This window comes from Taurulus bubalis (assembly GCF_910589615.1).
Source record: "Taurulus bubalis genome assembly, chromosome: 7".
Taxonomy (NCBI): Eukaryota; Metazoa; Chordata; class Actinopteri; order Perciformes; family Cottidae; genus Taurulus; species Taurulus bubalis.
This window is the reverse complement of record NC_136595.1, coordinates 19081043-19103233: the sequence shown is the minus strand read 5'-3', so window position 1 is coordinate 19103233 and position 22191 is coordinate 19081043. Positions and strand designations below refer to the sequence as shown.

General features: G+C 40.8%; 2 protein-coding genes across 2 annotated transcripts in view; both read right to left on the bottom strand.

Moving 5' to 3' along the window:
- Positions 1–13442, bottom strand: part of p3h2 (prolyl 3-hydroxylase 2) — a gene marked incomplete at both ends in the record, with an annotated part of 54021 nt that extends 40579 nt beyond the window's left edge. The window contains one exon of the mRNA XM_079221143.1: positions 13026–13442. Coding sequence (XP_079077269.1) covers positions 13026–13442 — 417 coding nt within the window. The remainder of the gene's footprint in view (positions 1–13025) is intronic.
- A 3695-nt stretch (positions 13443–17137) lies between these two features.
- Positions 17138–19566, bottom strand: LOC306738688 (claudin-19-like). Its single transcript, XM_079220576.1, has 4 exons — positions 19362–19566; positions 18777–18941; positions 18288–18366; positions 17138–18057 (listed from the first exon to the last, which is right to left on the bottom strand). The coding sequence occupies exons 1-4, from the start codon at positions 19561–19563 to the stop codon at positions 17901–17903; spliced, it is 603 nt and encodes a 200-aa protein (XP_079076702.1). The 5' UTR covers positions 19564–19566; the 3' UTR covers positions 17138–17900.
- Between the last annotated feature and the right edge of the window lie 2625 nt (positions 19567–22191).

Here is a 22191-nt window from a genome sequence, read left to right as displayed (position 1 = left end):
GCAAGTCTCTCATTGGTTTTGTTTGCATCTCTGCTGCTGCTTAGAAACCGGCCCACAAGGTGAGCTTCTGCACCGGGTTTAATTCATTAGTAGCATTTGCTGTGAGGAAACAGAAGCAAAAGAATGACAGACACGTTTCGTAACACTGTTGCTGACATTCAACATCTTAATTAGATGTGGTTCAGTTTGTGTGAACGGCAGTTAAAGTGAGAAATTTACTTAAGTTTATGATATTTATTATTTTTAGCTGCGCCAAGGCAAAGCCTCACACCCAAAACATATGCCATAAACATATGGGATATTCTAAGAACGTAACACCTATCATTAACTAAAACCACTTTAACTACCATGCAAAGCCTTATTTAGACCATTAAAAGCAAACATTTGGGCCTTACTTTCCAAGAGTTTGAGGTTTACCAACAAAGCAACATGAAAGGAAATAGTCATGTGGATTTGTAATGCGTCAGCTCTATAACCGTTCCACAGGAAAATGTACAGTACAAAAAGTCCACTAAAATAAAACGTTTCTCAACTGATCTGTAATGAAGCGATAAGGCTTCGCTATCAGCTGCACCATTTAACAGCACTATGACACAATAGTTCAGTAAATATAATAAAAGTGTATCATCAGTTTGGAATCCAGAGGAATAATCATTATTACAAGATAAAAGATATTATGTCTGTCAAATAGAATGAGTCAGTGTACTTTAGTATAAACTTGGCCAATGTTAATATAATTAACTATGTAACTGTTTAGTCACTATAATAAGCACCAACGCTTGCAACTAAGCAACAATAAACAGTGTTACAACTCCTACCTAAGAGTATAAACATTACATCATCATGAACTATCTGATGTTGATAATAAGCATTAGACCAGTTGGTAACGAAGTAAATATTGACACAGATTCTAAAACTCAAGTGAAAGTCATGTCTCATCGTGCCCATCTGAATTGTTCCATGAAGGGAAATGCACCAGCTTAGGCTCACCTCGACAAATACGACAAAAACAACGACACCAAACTGCACAGCAGTTCAAACCATCCAATGTGAGGAGAAATAACACAATGTCACAGTGCAAAACTACCCCAAGCGAAGGAGTTCAAGTATCTCAGGGTCTTGTTCACGAGTGAGGGTAAGGTGGAGCGGGAGATCGACAGGCGGATCGGTGCGGCTGCAGCAATAAAACAGGCGCTGTACCGGTCCGTCTTGGTGAAGCTCGGTCTACGTTCCAACCTTCACCTTTGGGTCGTGACCGAAAGAACGAGGTCTCGGATACAATCCCCCAGAATGAGCTGTAAAGTGTTGCGGGTGAGAGGGAAGCCTGGGTCGGCCTGCCGAACCTGCTGCCAACGCAACCCGACCCCGGATAAGCGGCTGATAATGGATGGATGGATGGACAGTGCAAAAAGGAGGCAGAAAGGGCAGATTTTAATGTGCTTAAGTAATTCCATGTTGAGCATTATTGAGGGTCGTGCTCCACAGCAGCGGCCTGATGACAGGAGTTCAACTCTTTGCACAGGGCCGGTCAGGACGGTCTGGGATGGCCTTGCAGAGGAATCCCATTCTGAAAATACCTCAGAGTATTTTACTGCTAAATTAAGAAGCTGGTGGAGCCTAGTCAGTGTATGGAAATTATGTTAAGATTTCCATACCAGACAACAATAAAAGAGGGTAATCCTCTTTCTATTAAATTCCTATAAACCAGAGTTGACACAGCAGGAAAACATTTCCCTTCCAAAGGAAAAGACACAGCTGCCGCTGTTTAAATAGCATATATAATAAAATCAAAAGATTCTCCTGAACAGCAGGCAAATATGTGAAGTGTTCCCACAGCTCGACTGTCCTCACCCCCAGGCTACATCCATCCTAACACTTTTCTTTTTTTTTTTTAAACAATGTTTTAATGTTCACATGAACAATACAAGGTTGTGCTTGATATTTAAGATTGTTATCCATATTTCCCACACACACACACACACACACACACACACACACACACACACACACACACACACACACACACACACACACACACACACACACTCAAACAGACAAATTTAGTGCAAAAGAAAGTTGTATTCTAAAAACTTAGATACAAGGTTGCAGCTCTACAAATCAAAGTTTTACTAGATTATGGGTAAAGTAATTTGTTAAACACGTCTTTAACTCATTTAGTTGTTTTCTGTTCTCACACTCGTATCTCTGTCGGACAAATGAAAATCCCTGTTGAACTAGAGAGCATTTACGCTTTTGTTTACAGTTTCTTTGTAAACTTCACAATAGTTGTGCAGAACAAAATAAGCATAGATAAGAAGAGGAAAGTCATCCATTTATGTCCATAATAAAGCGGCAAACCGTGACTTCAAACATCCACTCCATTGGGCTGATAACGCTGCTTGCAGATAGCACTAATAATAGCTTTCTTCCTCCGCATGTAGTAGATTAATACAAGGGATAACTTAACTTAAGATAGAGAAAGACATGCAGTCGTGGAACAAAGTTTGAAAAATAAAACTTTTTCAACTAAATTTGTCTGTTTGAGTGTATGTTCGTGGAAAAGAAAAATCTTCAGTATCAAGCACAACCATTTCATATTAAAGAGTATGATTAAACTGTAACTAAGCAACCAATCTACTTCCTGTTTATGCCGGCACCTACATGCCTATAGTATGTGACTGGTCATGTGATATTTGTTTTCAGCCGTGTTAGTATGGACGGAAATAATTTTAAAAACGATCCTGAAACACCTGTGTGAAAGAATATCATTGACACATCAGTGTGGATGTAACCTCACTCATAGCGGTGGAAGCTTTGCTAGCTTTGTTAGCTGAACATCCGACTCTTCACACCCTGACACACAATTGCTGGATAAATAGCATATTTGCTAAGAGATTTTAGGATTTTGTATTCAGTACTAATATGAGAGAAAAAACATCTAACTATAAGAAGCAGAAACGTGATATCCAACTGGTCCTTAAACAGAAAAATAAAAGTAAAGTGGGAGCAAATTATAAACAAAAAAGGAAGATAACTCCTTTGTCTTCCTTTTTGTATATATTTTGTAGTATATTTCCCATCATTTTCTTTCTGAAGGCCTTTCTAACGAGGAGTGATATCCACCACAATTATAAACAACAAAACATTATCAAGGACAAAACAATAAATTGAATTCCCTCGGCATGAATACCGAACTTTCTGTGAACTTTCTAGAAGTGTCTTTTCTCCAGAACTGAACGGGTCTCTGGCCTTGGCTGTGTCACGATGTTTCCGATCACAAAAAGCGGAAGAGTGCATTTTCTCATATTCTCCTGCCTCCACAAGTTAAATGATTACTTCTGCATGTAGCCATTCAAGAAGGTCAAGACTCTGCATTGAATGCATGTGGTCACAGGGTAATACGTCTTCAAGTGGCAGCTTAGAGATTTCAGAACTAGATTAAAAAGGTTTACATTCTTTGTGTGGGCTCTCCTACTGGGTGACATCACAGTCCTCTGAATGCTTTACATAAACTGAACCTCCAAATCTTCACTTAAATGACTCATTACTAAATTGGCAAGCGAGGCCGAACATAAACACTCGCCTCAAGCCAACAGTAAAACACTTGTGAACTTGGACATGCAGCGTTAGCTGACGTCAATCTGCAGGGATTTAAACAAACTGTGCCTCATTTAGGATGGGCCTTTATAAGCAAATCATTTCCCATTTTGGAAGAAAAAAATAGATTCTGATTCAGGTGTGGCCAAAGCTGTAAGCGGTTATTACATCTTTTAACCTACAGTTCAGTAATGTTCAGCCCCGAGACAAGGATGGAAGTCTTTACGTACAAGACCACATGACGCCGTAAAACAATGATGCAACTGTAGTCACTGCTCATCAGGGTTAGTGCCGCAGTGTTTTACTTTCTCTGTGGCCTCATCACAGCGTTCATTTGGCATTGTACTATTGTTAACACTTGAAGAAATACACATGGCCTTTTTCAAACTGTGCGGTGAATAACTTTTATAATTCTGAACACGACAGAGCACAAATGTCGGCCTGGAAATCTCAGAATTTTGGCAAAATAGAAGCCGTCTTCACTACAAAAGTGAAGCCAAAATATCACGGCTACGGTAACTTCCGTGTGGAGCCAGTGTCTCTCCACTAGTGATAGGGGAAGCTGCTGAATCAAGGTCCCGCCCATACACCCGTCCAAGCCAATCGCAAGCCCAGCACAGCCACACCTTCCTAACATAAACTACCTAGCTGCTACGTTAGCATCTCTGTAACCGATTGGCTAGAAATACAAAAACAAACAACCATAATATCTGCGCTGAAAACTCTATGATCAAATTGACGCATGTTCTATTACAAAAACCTGTGATTCTTGTTTTAGAAACGTCATCGGAGTGTCTGCTGACACTGATATGAACACACACACACACACACACACACACACACACACACACACACACACACACACACACACACAACGTGCTCCACAACTCTTACTTCAGCTGTCAATCATGTCCTATCCGCTAATATGGAGGGGACAGCTTTATACTGCAGATAGCCACCAGAGGACGATCAAGATTTTTTGTCTTCACTTTTGGGGAGCTATCGTTTCATCCATCGTTATATCCATTCTATGATTTAGGCAAGCACGTCAATGACTAATAACCAGAAATCCATGATTTGTGAAGATAACTTGTTGCAGCTCTGCTCTGAGCAGATGGGTACTAACCACATCCACATGTTGAGAGTCCAACACTACTTGAGTAGTATGTTGTTTGCCATGACCTCATCTCATTATTTGAGATCTCCAGAAGGACTTAAAGATGACTAAAGCATCCAAGAACAAAAAGCACCTCAGTGCACATTTCACCCTGAACTTCACTATCTCCTTATCCTGCCTCACTACTTTGACAAAGTAGATAGGACTTTCTTTAGCTCCTTGTGCCTAACACTGTTTAGCAATGGTATTAGCTGTAATTTACAGAGATCTGAACCAGATGTGGAGATGCTGCTGTGAGGTCAGTGTCGGCCAGGGGTCAGGTCAACGTGGGATCATGAAAACTACTCTCTCCTGTTGTCTAATTAGGTGTAATACTACCCGTTTCCCTGCAGGGAAAATACTCTCAGGGAGGGAGCTGAGATCTAACAAAAAAAGATAAGCAGGTAACAGGGCGGCAGGGGATAATAGTTGGAAATCCTGGCGTTATGCACTAGAATGAATTACTCTTTGGCAGTCGTAGGTGGGAGGGAGGAAAGGGGGATTGCAAATTTGAAATAATCCCCTTTCTCTGTGCCAGCTGTCAAACTTAACTTGCTGATGTGTAGCGTAGAGTGGATTCCAAGAGCTGTAATTTTGTCTTTTCATGGTGTGAAATAAAGACATCTGCCCGGGAACATTTCTCATACAAAACTGGACGTAGCTGAAATGCATATCAGGCCCGACATATTCGGATACCCAACAACTAAAGCTGTTCAACCAAAGGAATTCTTAGTCAACTGACACTGATACGGTTTGGTCGACTAATAAATTAGTTGAGTAAATCAACAGATCCCTAAAAACTCCATAACAGGTTCAATAAAAGCACCACTTAAAATATTTTGTTTCCCAAAAATGTGCTCAAAAGTTTCTTGGAAATAAGTCATTCAGAGTGAAAAGGCATTTAAAAAAATGAGAGGGCAGTTCTACCAACTACGTATCTTAGTTTCTCACACACATTCAGTACATACACATAAACAGCGTCACATAAACACTCTTTTACTACAGAGTCACCATGGGACCATCGCCCCACAGGCTGATGACAGCAGAGGGCCTGGATAAACAATCAACACTTCTAATTGAATTTTACAGGAAACAGCTGTGGGGTCAAAAAGGCAAACAAACTGCCTTCAAAAGATGAATGTCTCCGACTTCTGAGGAGTGCTGGAGGATTTGGCACAGGATCCCAAATCTACATTTTTTTAATTAGATTTTTTAAAAAAGTACAATATGGTCTGTGTAAAATAGACTTATTCAATTTGATTTACTTTACTTCATTTATGTATCAGGTACAAACATATTGACATAAAATGTAATCAGATTCAGCCAAAAGGCACATTTTCCTGACTTTATACATTCAAATAAATAACCTAAATGAGACGACAGATAGTTCAGAAAGGTGACGACACACCGAGTCAATTTCCTGTATCTATGTCACATGGGTTTCAACAAGACTAGCGACTGGTCCTACTTGTCTATTAACTCAACGGGAGAAGTGAACATGAACACAGATTATGACCGATTCTTTCGCTTCATAGTCCCCAAAGCAACATATCATCTCATCCGAACATGTCTGGCAACTACAGTTGTGAACGACTAGCTGACTAATTTATGTAATGCTAAATATGGCTGTTAGGGCTGTAAATGTCTGAAAGCGCGAAGAAATATAAATACATGCATATATATCCCAATATGCTTTTATCCATCCACATAAAACAATTCTGCTACACTTTTGTGAGGCTGCAGTGGAAATGCATACAATCACATCGTGTGATCACAAATGTGTGCATCACCATGCCAGTGGAGGAGGGAAGAGGAGACATGTGACCCTGAACAGGCTGCTGTTCCCTGCTGCTGGGACCAAATACCAAACACCTTCTGCCATAGAAGACTGACATTGTTACCTATTTACCAGAAGAGCTCTCACTTCAATGCCGGACTGGCCACCACATAATAAATAGTCATCCAACCACGCTGCATTTAAGCTGTTAAAAGACAAAACGATTACAAATAATCTGCTACTTAAAAAAACAACTTAATTTTCCAGTGTTTTCCATATCCAATTTGACTTCCTGTACCCTCTAACCTCTTTGTTTTTTCTACCCCGAAGCTCCCAGCTCTCCACATCCTAGAAAGGATCTGCTGAAGACAGAAGCAACCTGAGACGTTGGAACAATTCATAGCTGAGGGTTGTGCGGCACAAGCTGTGGGGTGGATATAGGATACCTCAGAAAACCTGTGGAACATTTTACTCTCTGTGTGGACTAAAAGGTTGGCCTAAATATGTGCCAACAGTTCTGTCAAGGCCGAATATGTGTTTAGTCACACTCAAAATAGTTCACTCCTGAACTGGCTACTGGCTTCCTGTGAACAAACATTTTTTAAATTAAATCAAATGAACAACATCGCTAGTCAGTGTACACTGGCCCCTTTCTATCTCTCCCATTCCAGCAGCCAGGTTCACCGTGTACGACACACCCACGGACGGGTCTATGAATAACAACAGAGATCAATGTGTGTTCTTGGTCTTCAGCATAAAAGCTTCCTTCTCTCTGATGCAACCACAGCGACCTCATTCTCTGAAGCCGTACATACTATATAAAAGGTACTGTACAAAGGTGACTATATTTGTCTGTTAAAGTCAGCGAAGGAAAACATCAGTTGGTGTTTACTGTGTGGGTGTCACACAGGTGAGATACATTGTTTTCTGCTTTTTTAATAATATGATGGAAAAGAAATATCAGATTGTAGCTGCTGTGTAAAAGATAACATGATGGGTAGAAGTGGTTTCTCTGCTTGCACCACCACAGCTAACACATAGTTGAAGTCACCAGTGAAGCTGAACAGATGCTTGGCAAACTCTGGGTTTTCCATCTCAGCACCGATTTCTCCACTCAGACACCCGGGAGTCTTTAGCCAGACTGATAATCACCAAAAACAAAGAATCTCTCTCACACACACAGAATGAATCTGTCCATGCTGCCAATTATTCCGTTTTTAAAATACAGAACTCCACATACACATGTACGTATCTAAATGCTGTTCTACAGCTGGTTGGATCAACACAATGAACCTTGGTCTAAATCCTCCCTTTTGTGACAAGTCATAAAATATTCAAGAAATTGAGAATACACTGGGGTCAGAATGCAGTCACTGTGATTAACATTTATGAATCAATCAAACGTTTGGAGCTTGAATCAAACATGTCCTGATTGCCGTCTGTGAGGCCTCAGCCACGCATGCCGGCGCTTCACAAAGTGCCCTCCGAGCCAAGAACGACTCCGTCCCACAACCTGCTGCTGTCTCGTCCGAGCCCACAAAACCATGGCAGTGACCCACTAGCAGCCTCCTCTTCTCCTGCAGCCGTTTAATTGTTAATCAGGGCGAAAACTATATTGGTGTGTTACGCCACAGCATGCCCCAACATTCCTGTGGTGCGCTATCCGCTCATATCCAGTCATGCAGAAGGCCTTTGGCACAGCAGAGTGCCACACTGTCTGGGCAGAGCACAGCGCTGCACGCTAGGTCAGGGAAGCGGCGTGTTGGCACTGCAGGTGTGTGCAGAGGAGATGATGGTGATCATTTACATTGATTAAAGACAGTGTTGTTTCTCTTTTGCAATCCTTCTTTTCCATTATCAATAGGATTCATTTTCTTGGATATTGTAACGAGAGCAGATTTGAAACAGGGGGAGACAGCTAGTCTGGCTCTGTGATGAAATATAATCCACCTACCGGCACCTAAACGGATCAATAATTAAGACCTCATTTGTGTAAGCTGTTCCAAAATCAAAGTGTAAAAAAAGAAAGAAAATGTTGTTGTACAGTGAGTTATGTGCAGGAGAGTCAAATCTTATTTATAGTATGGAATTAAAACACATATTTGCCTTGAAGATGGTAAAACTTGCTACAGTATATCATCAGTACATAATACGTCGACTTCATCTGGTCTAATAAAAACGACCCTCGACATCAAACATAAATCTGACTTGGAGGCAAACCAACTGCCTTTGAGCAAAAGCCAATCTCCCTCTGTCTAAGACCCATCAATCCCCTTATCATCAGCTGCAATTGACAACAACATCTGTGATTCCCATCCAACTCAAACATCAGGGTTTAAGCTGGACTGCCCTCTCTCCCCCCATGCTGCTGTGTGTTTGGCTAGTTCTGTCAATGTATCTCAATGAGCTGTAAAGGGAAGATAAAAAGATAAAAACAAATCACAGCAAGAATGTACCAGAAGTGAGCGATCGTTACCAGCGCCAACACATTTACACACCGAAACCTCGCATCACAACCAAGCCAGCAGGTTTCATCTCACCTTGTGGCCATCCAAGAAGGACTGTGCTTGAGCCACGAGCTGCCTGCTGAGTTGTAATCTAATCATCACAGTCACAGTGTCATCATGAATGGGTCGGACTTTAAAAAGAGAAAGATTCCGGAGGAGGTTTACAACATCAGCAGGCTTCAGAGGCTGCCCTGACCTACTGTCACCCTCTAACATCGTGCTGGGAGACACGGGGAAGTTCTCAAAAAAAAAGGACGATTGTGTCTCAAATTCCCAAGATTGAGCTGTATACATCCAGCTAAGATTGGGAACTGCACTCAGGCTCCGAAATATCTGGATGGGTTGTATATTTATCCACAGGAATTAAAGGTATGCTGTATAAGATTGGGAGCATTTCTATTGCCTCTCAACTTGGCAACGGATAAGATGGCGGCTTGCAGCTAACAGTGCTAACAGCGTTAACAGTGAAAGCAAAGTCAAAAGTGGCAACAGAGCTAACAGTGAATACCTGAGGAGGAACAGGAAGATGAAGGCTCCGCTTCTGCATTTTTTATTTTTGTATGGTCTGTCAAGGGACTACAGATGTGAATTAGCTGTAGCCACAATCTGGCACAGTCAAATGGTGACATTTATGTTTTAACTGTACATGGTCCCTTTTAAATGAAGATATATATAAACATCGTCACTCAGGACGGGATTGTGAGCTAGCCAGTGGGACACACTCACATGCACAAACATGCACTAAAAGCATCAGCGGTGTGTGTCAACAACCAAAGGAGAAGCTCGGATAACAACTCACACAAAAGAAGTGAGTTCGTCTTCTGCTCATCAAGACAACCACTACTCAATCCCTTTGACTGTAATTTGAGGCGTATAAACTCTTTTTTGGTTTAGAACATTTGGATTATTTTATTTTGTATAAATTATCTTATCTCACACTGTTTGACCATATCTTAAATATTATGCATCATGTTATTATTTTTCCTGGAAATGTGCAGCTATGATTTCTTCAAATCTGATTTTCACTCATTTATTCATAATCAAATTAAACATTAATAAATTCACAGATCAAAAATAATGAGTCCTTCTTTCAGGATTTCTCCTTGGACCAGCAGTGCTGCGAGTCCGATCAGATTGAGGATAAAGAGGCTGGAGATACGATCTTTTCTTGCACCTGAGGGCAGTTCAGGATCGCTTAGCAACTGAAGTGAGGGCCGAGCCAGAGATCACTGGAGGCGGTCCAGCCCAAATGGCAGCCACAGAAGTCTCCCTTTAATACCTGCAAAAGGTGGCGTGTCTCTCTTTTTTTAGAAAAGCAAACAGATCACAACAGGAAACTACAATATTTACCAGGCGAAATGATGGGCGAGCTGGGGACATACGCAGCGGCCTGAGCAAGGAGAACAGTTGGTGACTGTGGAACCTCTTCAAACAGACCCAATGGCTGCATTGTGCCAAAGGCTGTCAGGAGGAGGGTGTGCGATGCTGGAATGTGCAGGAATGTTATTTATTTTCACAAACACCACCAAGTGCCCCCATACTAACTCACATGTGAGGGCGCCTGCACACACACACACACACACACACACACACACACACACACACACACACACACACACACACACACACACACACACACACACACACACAAAAGATTCAGATGCTAATGTGTACACACTGACTGGTCTGATGTGCTCTCATCCGGCTGGCCAATGGGAGTGCTCCAGCTCGGCCTCTCCTTACCCGTGGTAAGATCAACATCAGAGCTCTCAGCCTTGATGTGCTGCCATATACTTAGTTCATAAAGACGTCAACACACGAGGAGACACAGGAGAGGACGGGATAAAGATCTGTTCAAACATTCATGAGAGCTTTGGTTTCTGCTTTGTTGTGAGAGAGAAAAAACTAAATGAGTCACTTCTTCTCCAAACAGATGTTTGAGAAATCATAATTCTTTTTGCAAAAGATTAGTAATGCGTTTTACAGCTGGGCGAGACTGTGTGTGTGTGTGTGTGTGTAAGGCCGTGCCTGTATGCTCATGTCTAGACAGGAGCGTGCACTTTTATTAAGAATCACATCAGCTCTGATTCAGAAGAGAGAACCCATTTGCTCAGCAGCAGACAGTGACAAGGCCCATGAACTTCCCACCACTTATGAGAAGGGGAAGCTGTGTGTCATCACCCTGCATTCGGAGCTGGTCTGAGGTCAGCATCAGTGGAAGTCAACTGGTTCTCAGATTCACGGAGGGAGAGGGTGCCAGCTTCCCAAGTGAGCTCCAAATAGCAAATGTCACTCTCTTGCTCACATGAAGGTAAAAAGTCCAATAATGCTCAACCACAGCCTGAGTTAATTATTTGTACCAACATGTAGTCATGTGTCTTGAAGTTGACCCTAAGCGTGCTGTTGAGGGACGGGTGCAGAAATATCATTGTTGCAGTCACAAATTTTATTGAGTGCCTGCATGTTGAATGAAGTGTTTGTAAAGCTCAAATTCTACTCTTTTCATCTGTCGGAAGTACAGGATAATAGTCGGCATAAAAGGAGATTGGGAGACATTCGGGCTGTTACTGTGTCTTCCACACAAAACATGCCAATACCTGCAGTAATGCTAATGAATAGATCCCTTCATATCAAGGGGGTTTCCGACTCTTTTTAAAAGGAGCTTTGAATACAAATATGGGGTCTCTTCATACATTTGTGAAACTACAAAATACAAAACTGTTCTGATGGCAAATATTCACCCAGGCACATCAGACTCACTCGCTCCTCAGAGACAAATATAGCACAAAGTCTGAGTCAGCAAATTACACTTTGTTCCAAGGTCTTCCGTTTTATCCGTCTCTTGGATTGTTCCCACGCCTAGTGCTCAACATCGTCGCAGCCAAAAAGATGGATCTCATGGGAAAAGCTGCTCTGGAAATGTGTACGATTGTAGAGCGAATGACAAATATTTCTAAAGTGTAGAGATTGAGGAATAGTTTTACTTTAATTAAGAGTTTTGCAATTATGTAAAAGCTCACTGAATATATTTTCCGACTGCACTTGTAAGTAAATCTTGAGTCATGGACTCTTGTCTAACAAGTGTGTTGAAACCGATGTAGATGTGGGATGAGGCCGAGAAAAGAGAAAGAAAAAGTTGGAGCTGCCAAAACAGAAAGAAAAATCGCCAAATGTTTTGCCCAAAAATAACACTGCTCACAGAGGAGCGATAAAAACCGAAGCGTGGCTGAAGCAAGTGCACAGACATCTGTAAAGCCAACCTGCTGCGCCTTGATATACCTACAACTAAAACTAATATCAACAACATAGTAGCCTTTGACATGTGTGATACACGGATGTATTACATCACACTGAACACTCAAATAAAGCTTTAGCTTGTATATTATTTAGAAAGAGCCTGACTGATATGATCAGCAGGACAGTATTGTATTAGTGGACACTATTGTATTATTGGACAGTATTGGCTATTAATGGAAAATGTAATTCCAGTTAAAACAAAAGGTCGCCATGTTTATCTTTTAGCCTAAAACATAACCTATTGTTCAACTGTGAAACATCCTGCTGAATAATAACCATATTATAGCTATGGTTTTTCATTGTTATTGGACAAAGAAAATATTATTTATACAATATAATATAATATATATAACATAATATATATAATATATAATATATAGTATTTATACAAAATCTTTTTGAGGGATGGTTCAACTGCAGTGAAGTTGTAAATAACAAACACCAGGTCTATGTCTATGCCCTGTGTACTATATATTATGTGGTTATATTTAAGGAGTGCGTTGCTGGCAAATGCCCAAATATTGTATCTAGAAATACTAGTGCCAACGCTACTGAATCGCCAGGAGCAACAGTTGCTTTCTGCACGTGCGCAGCAGACCTCCCAGTTCCCTGCATCAGCAGCAACAGCTGATGGAGACTGGAGCAGGTAAAGTGGAGCAAAGCAGCCAGGTTGATAACGTCCCCCCCTTACCTTCTGATATGCCAGCTGAAGGTAGTTGTAGGGGATCCTCCGATGGAAGTCCTGCACTACATCCTCGCCGACTTTATGCATGGACTGAGTGCCAATTTTCTCCTCGATGCATGTGTTCATGCACGCCGCTCTCCGGAGCACCACGTCGGCGAAGCGCAGGTCCGAGAAGGCTTCATCAAAGGGATGCTGGTCCTGGCACCTCAGCCGGCACCGGACTTTGGTGCGCCGGACCTCCTTGTAGCTGCCGAGCGCTCCCTCCATGTAGCGCACCACATTGGCGTAGTCGCTGTTGTAAAAAGCCCGCACCGCACTGTCGTACAAAAGGTCGTAGGGCTCCAGGAAGGCTGCTGGAGATGACAACGCGACAGTGAGGAGGACTACTGAGAAGATAGCAGCCGGTGAAAAGTTTCCATCCATCATCTGCTTCGGTATCAGACGGCGAGGGGGGCGACAGGAGCGGACTGTCAGTCACAACCACGATCAGCTCGGACTCGTTTTGGAGTCCATTTAAAAGCTCCTCGCGGAGATACGCAGGACGGCACCGGACCAGGGCGGAAATAAATGTTGCTTTAGTCGGGGACACACATTTTGTTATGACCCCTCTCTGGCTCCGCTGACTCCGCCCCTCCAAGACGTGAATGGCCGGAGCACAATCGCCGCTTTCCTTACAGGCTGCTGGAGCAGCCGAGCGGGGACCCACGAGGGTCCTTCAGGGAGTCTCGTGGGTCGCCACCAACACGAACACCAAATACTTTGATTCCACGTCATTTCACCGCATCGTTTTGGGGGGTTTATTTGTTAAAAAAAACTAACACTGAAGTTGTCGTTTCATAAGACACGTGTTAAGTTTCCAAAGTTTCCGCTGCAGATCTGAAGGGGACTTTAAAAAAGAAAAAAGTGCTCGATAAAGTGACTATAAAAATGCCTGAAAAAGAAAATGTCCTTTGTTAATCAAACGGCACCAAATACTTAAAACAGAGGTACCTATATAGACCAGACCGCAATAAATATGTGACTATTTAAAAGCTATTTAGATTGAGATGTTGATTAGGAATATAGCTCTGTATTTAAAATGTATTCTCTCAAAAAATGGCGTAATGATAATAAGTCAACTTTGTAATTACTTAGTCGTATGTTCTTTTATTGGGGTTGAAGTTATAACGTTTACCCAAAGACTACTGATGAAAAATAGCCTCTTGTTTATTAATCTGCACCAATAAATAGCCTGATACGAGTGACAGAAAATGTCCCCCGGCCCTAACAATATATTATAGTAAGATATGCATGTACAAATACTTGCTGCCTTGTGTTCTGTAAGTTTCTCTTTGCTTTGAGGGTTCAGTGCGAGAGTCGAGACGCAGTCAGACACAATCCACTTAAAGGTGAGTGTCTCCCTCTGGAGGCTAATCCAGATAGAAGCAGTTTCAAAACCAGCCTCTCAACTCTTCATTGAAGACAAACAGAACCGTGAATCCAATACTCTTTGAAGACGCCACAGAGGCGACAGGTATGTAGTCAAGCAGGTAACATCTTCAACGTTTTTTAAGGTCAGTCCTTTGTCATCCTAACTGAAATGTGTTGTCAAGCCAGAGCTTGTAAGGGTGAATTCATTCACTAAAAATAAATAGATCCATGTTTTTTATGTTGCCACGGCCAGGTATGATTCAGTGGAAAAGGTGCAGCACATAATAGGCACAAAGAAAACACCTTAAACAAAAGAGACCTCACAATGAATGGCTCTAGGTGTGTGTCCAAAAGTCTAAAACACCAACATGGAATAGACAAAATAACAGGAATGTCTTAATCAAAACAATACAACATGCACAACAGGCGTACACCTAACAAATATCCACATTGTCTAATCAACATCTCACACCAGCAGCATTTATTGTAGGGCTGTTGTACTGGATTGTACCACCGGTGTTCCTGTTAATATGTCCACTCATGTAAGACTATACAGAATACACTATTGCTGTAATGAAGTTACAAGAAACATAGATCCACATGTCTTTTTTCATCAAAGACAAGTTTTAAAACAATGATGAATATCACCATTTTGCATAGTTACATTGCTTCAAGACACCCATCATGCAGCTTTCTATTTTCTACCATTTTACGTTTACTTCTTCTCTAAGGGTTCAGGAAGAATCTGGGCAGCAGTTTGCCAGTCCCACGAGAGACTCCTAATTAGTTTACATCCACAGAGGACACAACAAAGTCTCCTGCTATTTGTTGTGTTTCTACTGAAAGCATTGGGTTGTTTTGCCCTGTCCAGGATGACTTTCCCGTATACCTCCAATCATTCTGCAGTTAATATTGTAGTGGCCATTTGTCCAATAAATAAAAAACAAAATTAATTCAAAGGGCCACTGATGCATCATAGGCAAAAGAACGGATTGTCCATACGGAATTCTGTGTTTCTCATTATTTATTGATCAAAACAACAAAACACAAGCTCACCCTGGTGCATGCTGGTCCTGTACCTGTCTACTCCAACAAGTAAATAAATAAACAATACGTATGAATAAAATAACTAAATAGTAACATCAAATAGCTCCAACAAATATATTTCAAGAAATGTATTTGAATGAAGTAATTCTGTCAAACAAGGAGTCTCCTTCAAAATGACAGAATGCTCCTACTCCCTTGAAAGTGTGTGATACTAAAATGCTATCTCTATATTCTATTGTATCTATTAACACTGCATAGGCTGCATATCAGTGCTTTTGAATGGGTCCCCCCCAAGACCCCAAGATTGAAAGCACCTGTGAGATATGAGAAAATATATAACTCTGGGGTCTGCAGGGTCCCCCATTAGTATAATTAGGGTTAAAGGTCATGTTTTCTAGTCTCCTGTCTTTTGTATCCTTCGTTAATAAAATGTGAACCCATTTTGAGGTAAAGCTCCTACTTCGACTCTCAGCTCGTTTTTATACAGAACTTCTTACTCTCCCTCCAATCAATTCTCTACTCTGAGTTCCTCGCAGCAGCAGCTGTAATAACAGATGCCAGTAAACACAGTACTTGCGGGGTAAAACGACAGCAGATACGAGAGGAAGGAAACTGTTTGTGCCAGGAAAGCTCTCATTACTGGAGAACTGTTGGACTTTTTTAAGGCAACAGGATCCATTTTTTTCACAGTAAACAGTATTGTCTTACTGTACGATACAATGTCGATGAGCCAAATCAAAATTTAACACAAATCAAATGAGCCAAATCAAATTTAAACAAACATTTGACTAATAATAGTACTTATTCTGCTGTTTAATTGTAAGGTACTATACTATATCCATTTATTGCATTTATTTCCATTTAGCTACATTTCTACCACTACATTTCAGAAGGTAATTGCACACTTTTGACTTGATTTTGAAATGATGTTGAATTATAATAATAACATATTGTTTTTATATGTTATATTATCGTGAGTGAGTTGAGTACTTTTTGTACTTTAAGTATATTTAAATGTTAATATTTGTGTAGTTTTATGCAAGTAAATGCAGTGTGTTATTACTACATTTACTTAAGTAAAGGTTCAGAGTATTTCTTCCACCACGGAAGCTGACCTGTGTCCGTACATCTTCGTCACTGAGACAAAACTCCATTGAGAGAAAGATACTGAACCCTGAGTTACTGGATGTGAACTAGTTGATATCCTGAAGGTGACCCTTTATAAGGCAGCCTCTCCCATCAGTGCAAGAAATGTGAGTTTGTGAATGTTGATGTGTAGTGTAGAAGCTTTGAGTGGTCAGATGAAAGGCGCTATACAAATGCATTTACCATTTAAGGAACATTTATAATTAATTGCTTTGGACTGCGCCACTGGAGTCTGAATGTGTGTATTAAGAGTCATTTAAGTAAGTGAATAACATCAATCCAGTGTCACATGTAGAAGTAAATATTAAATAATTTGCCTAAAACCTTCACGTCCTGATAAGAACAAAAACAAAATGGTTAAAACACAATACTTGAAATAGGGAATGACTAAAGTAATATAATTGAAAACAGTATCACAATATATATTGTTTTCTTCTGTACTGTGTTTGTGTTAAAAAAAAAGTAACGTAAGCCAGAGGGAGGACCACAAACATATTTTATTTTCAAAACGTCTTTCAAATGGCCACAGAATGCTACAAAACAGCAACATTACATGAAAACACAACAACACAATATAAAAACTAACAAAGAACATCACGTAAACAAATCTACATTAACACCAGTGTGGAACTGAAGTGGAATGAACAACAATGTACACAATATTTTCATCAAGTGTTGAAACTTTGTGTTTATGCTGCAAACCATTGAAACAAGTGTTCTTCATCAGGAGTCATGACGAGGAACTTTGTGAATTCATAATTACACAAACAGGCTGACGAAGTTCAGGAATATAGACAAGGAAGAATTGAGTGCTGCAGGGATGACGTGTTTTTTTGGCTTCGCACTGGTTCCCTCGACACAAAGACAATTGGATTTGTCCGGGTTCTAGGACTCATTCCTGCAGAATGTTGATTACTTCATATGATATTTTAATTGTTTTAATCAATTACAATTGGAATCCTTACTTGTATTTCTCTCGATGGAAGAAAAAACAGCTGACAGCAGCATAAACTACTGCAGTGACGGACAGCGTCTAAGACATAACCAAACATAAGTCTTGTGCTGAAACAGAATAATTTAAGCTACTGTATGAAATGGGATTCAAAGTCAGAACCGAGAGCTTGATCGTGTGTGTGGTCCTGATCCTGGTCACTGGCTTGATGTTCAGCAGGTATTTATAATCCTTCAGTGAGAGTTTTTCTCATTGTTGAAACACAACCTGCTCCTGTTGGTAAATTCAGCGCCGGCTGTATCGAAGCCTCTCCTCTGCTTCCTCCACTACACGTAGTTGGACTTTGGGTGGCTGATGGAGAGGAAGTGGTTGGAGCTGATGGACTGGGACTGCGAGCATCTTCGACAGCCCAGGAAAGCACCACCGGCCAGAGTGAGGATCCCGCCGGCCCAGCTGACAAACACGGCATTACCGAACTCAAAGCTGCAGAGAAAAACACACTCATTTAGATGCACAATTATGTACAGAATCGAGTGTGTGTGTGTGTGTGTGTGTGTGTGTGTGTGTGTGTGTGTGTGTGTGTGTGTGTATGTTTGTTTGTTTGTGTGTGTGTGTGTGTGTGTGTGTGTGTGTGTGTGTGTGTGTGTGTGTGTATGTTTGTTTGTTTGTGTGTGTGTGTGTGTGTGTGTGTGCGTGTGTGTGTGTGTGTGTACCTCTGCAGGCGATTGGAGTCATTGAAGATCTGAACAATCATTTTGACGTACCAGGATGTTATGATGATGGTCAATAAACCTGAACAAAGAAAACACAAATCGTTTATTACAAAAGTTTTAGATGCTACTAATCTTTTTTTTTAAGACTGCTTTTACAAATTATATATTTACAGGTGTACGCTAGATGTCAGAGGCTCTTCCTTATGACCAATGCTCAATAAGATCCACTATTTTCCTTATATAATTTTATGAGGTTTGAATTATGAAAAGATTAAGACAATATCTTTAGTCTGACCTAATATAGGAGCTGATAATATTGTTGTCTCATCTTCCTTGTGCTAATTGTCTGTAACTCTGTTACTGCTTTCTATTTTAGCCAAGAGAAAACTGAGATTTTAAATCTTAGTGAGGCATCCCTAGTTAAATAAAGGTTAACAACAAGGGAAGTATCTGTGAAAGCCTGTTAGCTTCTGCTGCCGATGAACACACCTGCAACCATGAACATGATTCCTCCGACCATCGCTGTTGTGGATTTGCTCTTATCTTTGCCATCCATGAAGCGGGTGCACTTCATTCCCACTGTGGACACCAGCAGCGCCACAGCGGAGAGGAAGATGCTGAGCAGCATCACGCCCCTGGTAGCCTGGACCTCAGCTGCAGAAATGGGAATGTTAGTACATTTAAACAGTAAACTTCTCATTGATTCGGTCTGATATGTGCTTTTAAGACTTGCATATTACTCATTTATTTATTTTCTTCTGTAAAATGTACTGTAAATGTATTAGTTACTGTATTATTGTAGTCTTTTTTTGTGGTTTGGTCTGTACTAACCTTTCAACTTTGTCAACAGCATAAAATAAAATAAAAATGAAATAAAGAGAACAATTCTACAAAGTATCTAACTTCTTCCCTGTATGAATATCAGCCATGCCATGCAGTCAGATGAGGTCAATCAAAAGAGCTTATACAAGACGCATTTCTGTCTAATTATAGTAACTTATTGAAAGTGGAAGGCATCTCAACAAGCAGCGTCTGGTTTTTAGAGGAGACGCAGACGCAGAAATAACAACGTACTTGGCAGCTTCAGGAGGTACTGGTGAAATTCGCAGGTTGTTCTCTCGTTGCCACTGCAGCTCATCCACAAGCCCTCGTAGATGCGGTGCGTCTTGCCCTGGTATTGCTTCTTCCATTCCACCATCAAAGTAGCGCCGACAGTGGTGGCGAGACCGACCAGGGAGAGGAAGAAGCCGAGGAGCTGCAGTCCCGAGCTGGCCATCGTGTCCAGATAACAGCAGAGCGGGAAGAGTTGAGAAATTAATTTAAAAAAAGTCCAAGAACTTGGTTGGAAACTTAGCAGAGAAAAAAAATATCTCAGCGATGTGAGGTCGTTAAAGGCAAAAGTTGTCTCTCGGTGGCTCCTCGCAGCTTGCAGACCGTTATATGTGCGCGTCTCTGTGACCTCTATTTAAAGTCACAAGGCACGTGACGCATGTGCGGTCTCTACTCCACCTGCAGTGGATGATGGGAAGAGTTTTTTTTAAAATTTTGTAATTCTTTCTTATCAGACCAGTTAATTACGGTAAATGCTGACTATTCTAAAGACGGAAAACATCTTATACAATGATTTTGCTTTTCCACTTCATTATTTGACACAATGAGAGAGAACACTGCAGGTCACACATTCGTCAAGCATGACATGGTTAATAATAATAATAATAATAGCTAGGATTTATATAGCGCCTTTCATGAAACCCAAGGACGCTTAACAAAGACATAAATAAACATAACAAATGCAACAGTAGCTAGAGGACATAGGCTTTGGTGAAGAGGTGAGTTTTGAGGAGTTTTTTGAAGGTGTCCAGAGATGGTGTGTTGCGGAGCTCTATGGGGAGAGAGTTCCAAAGTGTAGGGGCTGTCACACTGAAGGCTCTGTCCCCAAAAGTTTGCATTTTTGTGTGAGGGATGGAGAGCTGACCCGTGCCTGAGGATCGAAGGTTCCGGGACTGTGTGTAAGGGTGGAGGAGGTTAGATAGATACTGAGGAGCCAGGGCATTGAGGGATTTGTAGGTGAGGAGGAGGATCTTGTAGGTGATGCGGGACTTGACCGGAAGCCAGTGGAGGTGGATGAGGGTGGGGGTGATGTGCTGCCAAGTCCAAGACTTACTTCCATTGTGGTCACTGATGTAAATATAGCATTGATGCTATATATTACATAAAATACAAAATGTAAAATCAACATTAAAATCACTCCAAATCAGAACTTAAAGAATATAAAAATGGTATGAATGGCTCACAAATGAACTAAAGTGATCCGCTGACACTTCCAAGATTTCAACTTCAGTGTAGATACAGTTTACTGCAGTTTAGAAGCAACATGTTAATCCTCACAATTATATTTCAACTGAAGAAACTATATTTTCCACACAATGCGCTTGTTTGCTTGCATGGGGTAGTGATGGGTTAGAGTGATGGTTAGCGATGGTTAGTGATGGGGTAGTGATGGGTTAGTAATGAGTTAATGATGGGTTAGTGATGGGTAAGCATAAAAAGGTGTCCATTGGCTTCCCTTTTCTATGGCAGGTATCCAAACAAAGTGGGTTATCTGTTGGTGACCACGAGGAGGAAACTTGGATTGCAATAGTGTGTATTTAACAGTATGTTTTGTCAAATAAGTCACTTCAGCTTCATGCAACAAGAGTTAATCATTACTTCTTGAGTTAAATTTACATGTCAGTAACAACAACAGAAAAACCGACAACTGATAACAACTCAGTACAAGAACACCCAAACAAGAGACGGTTAATTGCTCAGCAAACTACATTACCAAGCTTCAGTTTATGTCTTCATTTTACCCAGATTACCAACTGATTTGACCATATATGGTTAAGGGGATGCCAGTTTATAAACACGCTGCATTTGATTGTTAGATTGGATCGGTTTCCACCCTTTCCTGAAAAAAAGCCCAAATCAAAACATTGCATACGGCAATTAAAGTAACAACTCCCTTCGGCAAGTCATAATGTAGCCCTCCCTTACAAGCACTAGTTTTTTATTTTTTTTCACAGCCATTGTTTATTTTTTAGAGGTTCAAACTTTATTTACGACGAATTCCTGCTGCATGTTTGAAAGCTGCGTTTCACGACCGTGACAACATCAGGAAGAGTGTGCTAATTTCCCTGTGATATCCATCCATCAACAGTTAATATTGCTACAATGCGTCATAAAAAGAGTTATTAACCACCTCTGAGTAGAAATAGACTTCCCTTTACATCATGCTCTGCGCCAGAGGATTATAGGTAAACTTAAAGAAAGTATAATTTGTCATCAGTCTGTCTTCCCCCATGTGCTCCAAATGTGTAATCAGTGACTCACATCACTGGAGGGTTTGTGAACATAGTATAATAATTATGTAATGATTTGTAATCTGTATATGTGATTAACATGTGTAGCAGGTGCTGGTGTGTGCTGTGGTGTTCATTCAACTTGAGCAGAATTTGTCCCCACTTCAAAGTAAGGGTTTAAAGTCATTGTTTTATTGTATGAAACATAGTAGAGACAAGCACTATGTAACAGCCTGATGTAACAAGTTCCCATTTTTCCTCACTTTTTCACTACTCAGTTTGTTTCCTATAACATATAACTACTTTGAGTGATGACAATCTATGCCTTTATTTAGTTTTCTTTGTCAAAATAAAATTATTATTATTGTTTTTCATTTGGCATCTCATCGTTTTCTGTGTTGTAGGTCAATCCTTGACATTTTACCTATTGTTCAAAACTGCTTTCATGTCTTCGCAATTGTTTCCAGTTAAAACTTTGAAGGCTGTGACTCACACTTCCATGAAATGGCTTATTATTATGAAGCCATTGAGTGCCTGCTGACCCCTCACTCACTACTGTTACT

Excerpts from the sequence above, each read along its gene's own strand:
- LOC306738688 (XM_079220576.1), bottom strand. The coding sequence starts at position 19,563 with ATGGCCAGCTCGGGACTGCAGCTCCTCGGCTTCTTCCTCTCCCTGGTC. Across the intron at positions 18,942-19,361 it reads GTACCTCCTGAAGCTGCCAA|CTGAGGTCCAGGCTACCAGG; the intron begins GTACGTTGTTAT and ends CCATTTCTGCAG. Across the intron at positions 18,058-18,287 it reads GACTCCAATCGCCTGCAGAG|CTTTGAGTTCGGTAATGCCG; the intron begins GTACACACACAC and ends TTTTCTCTGCAG.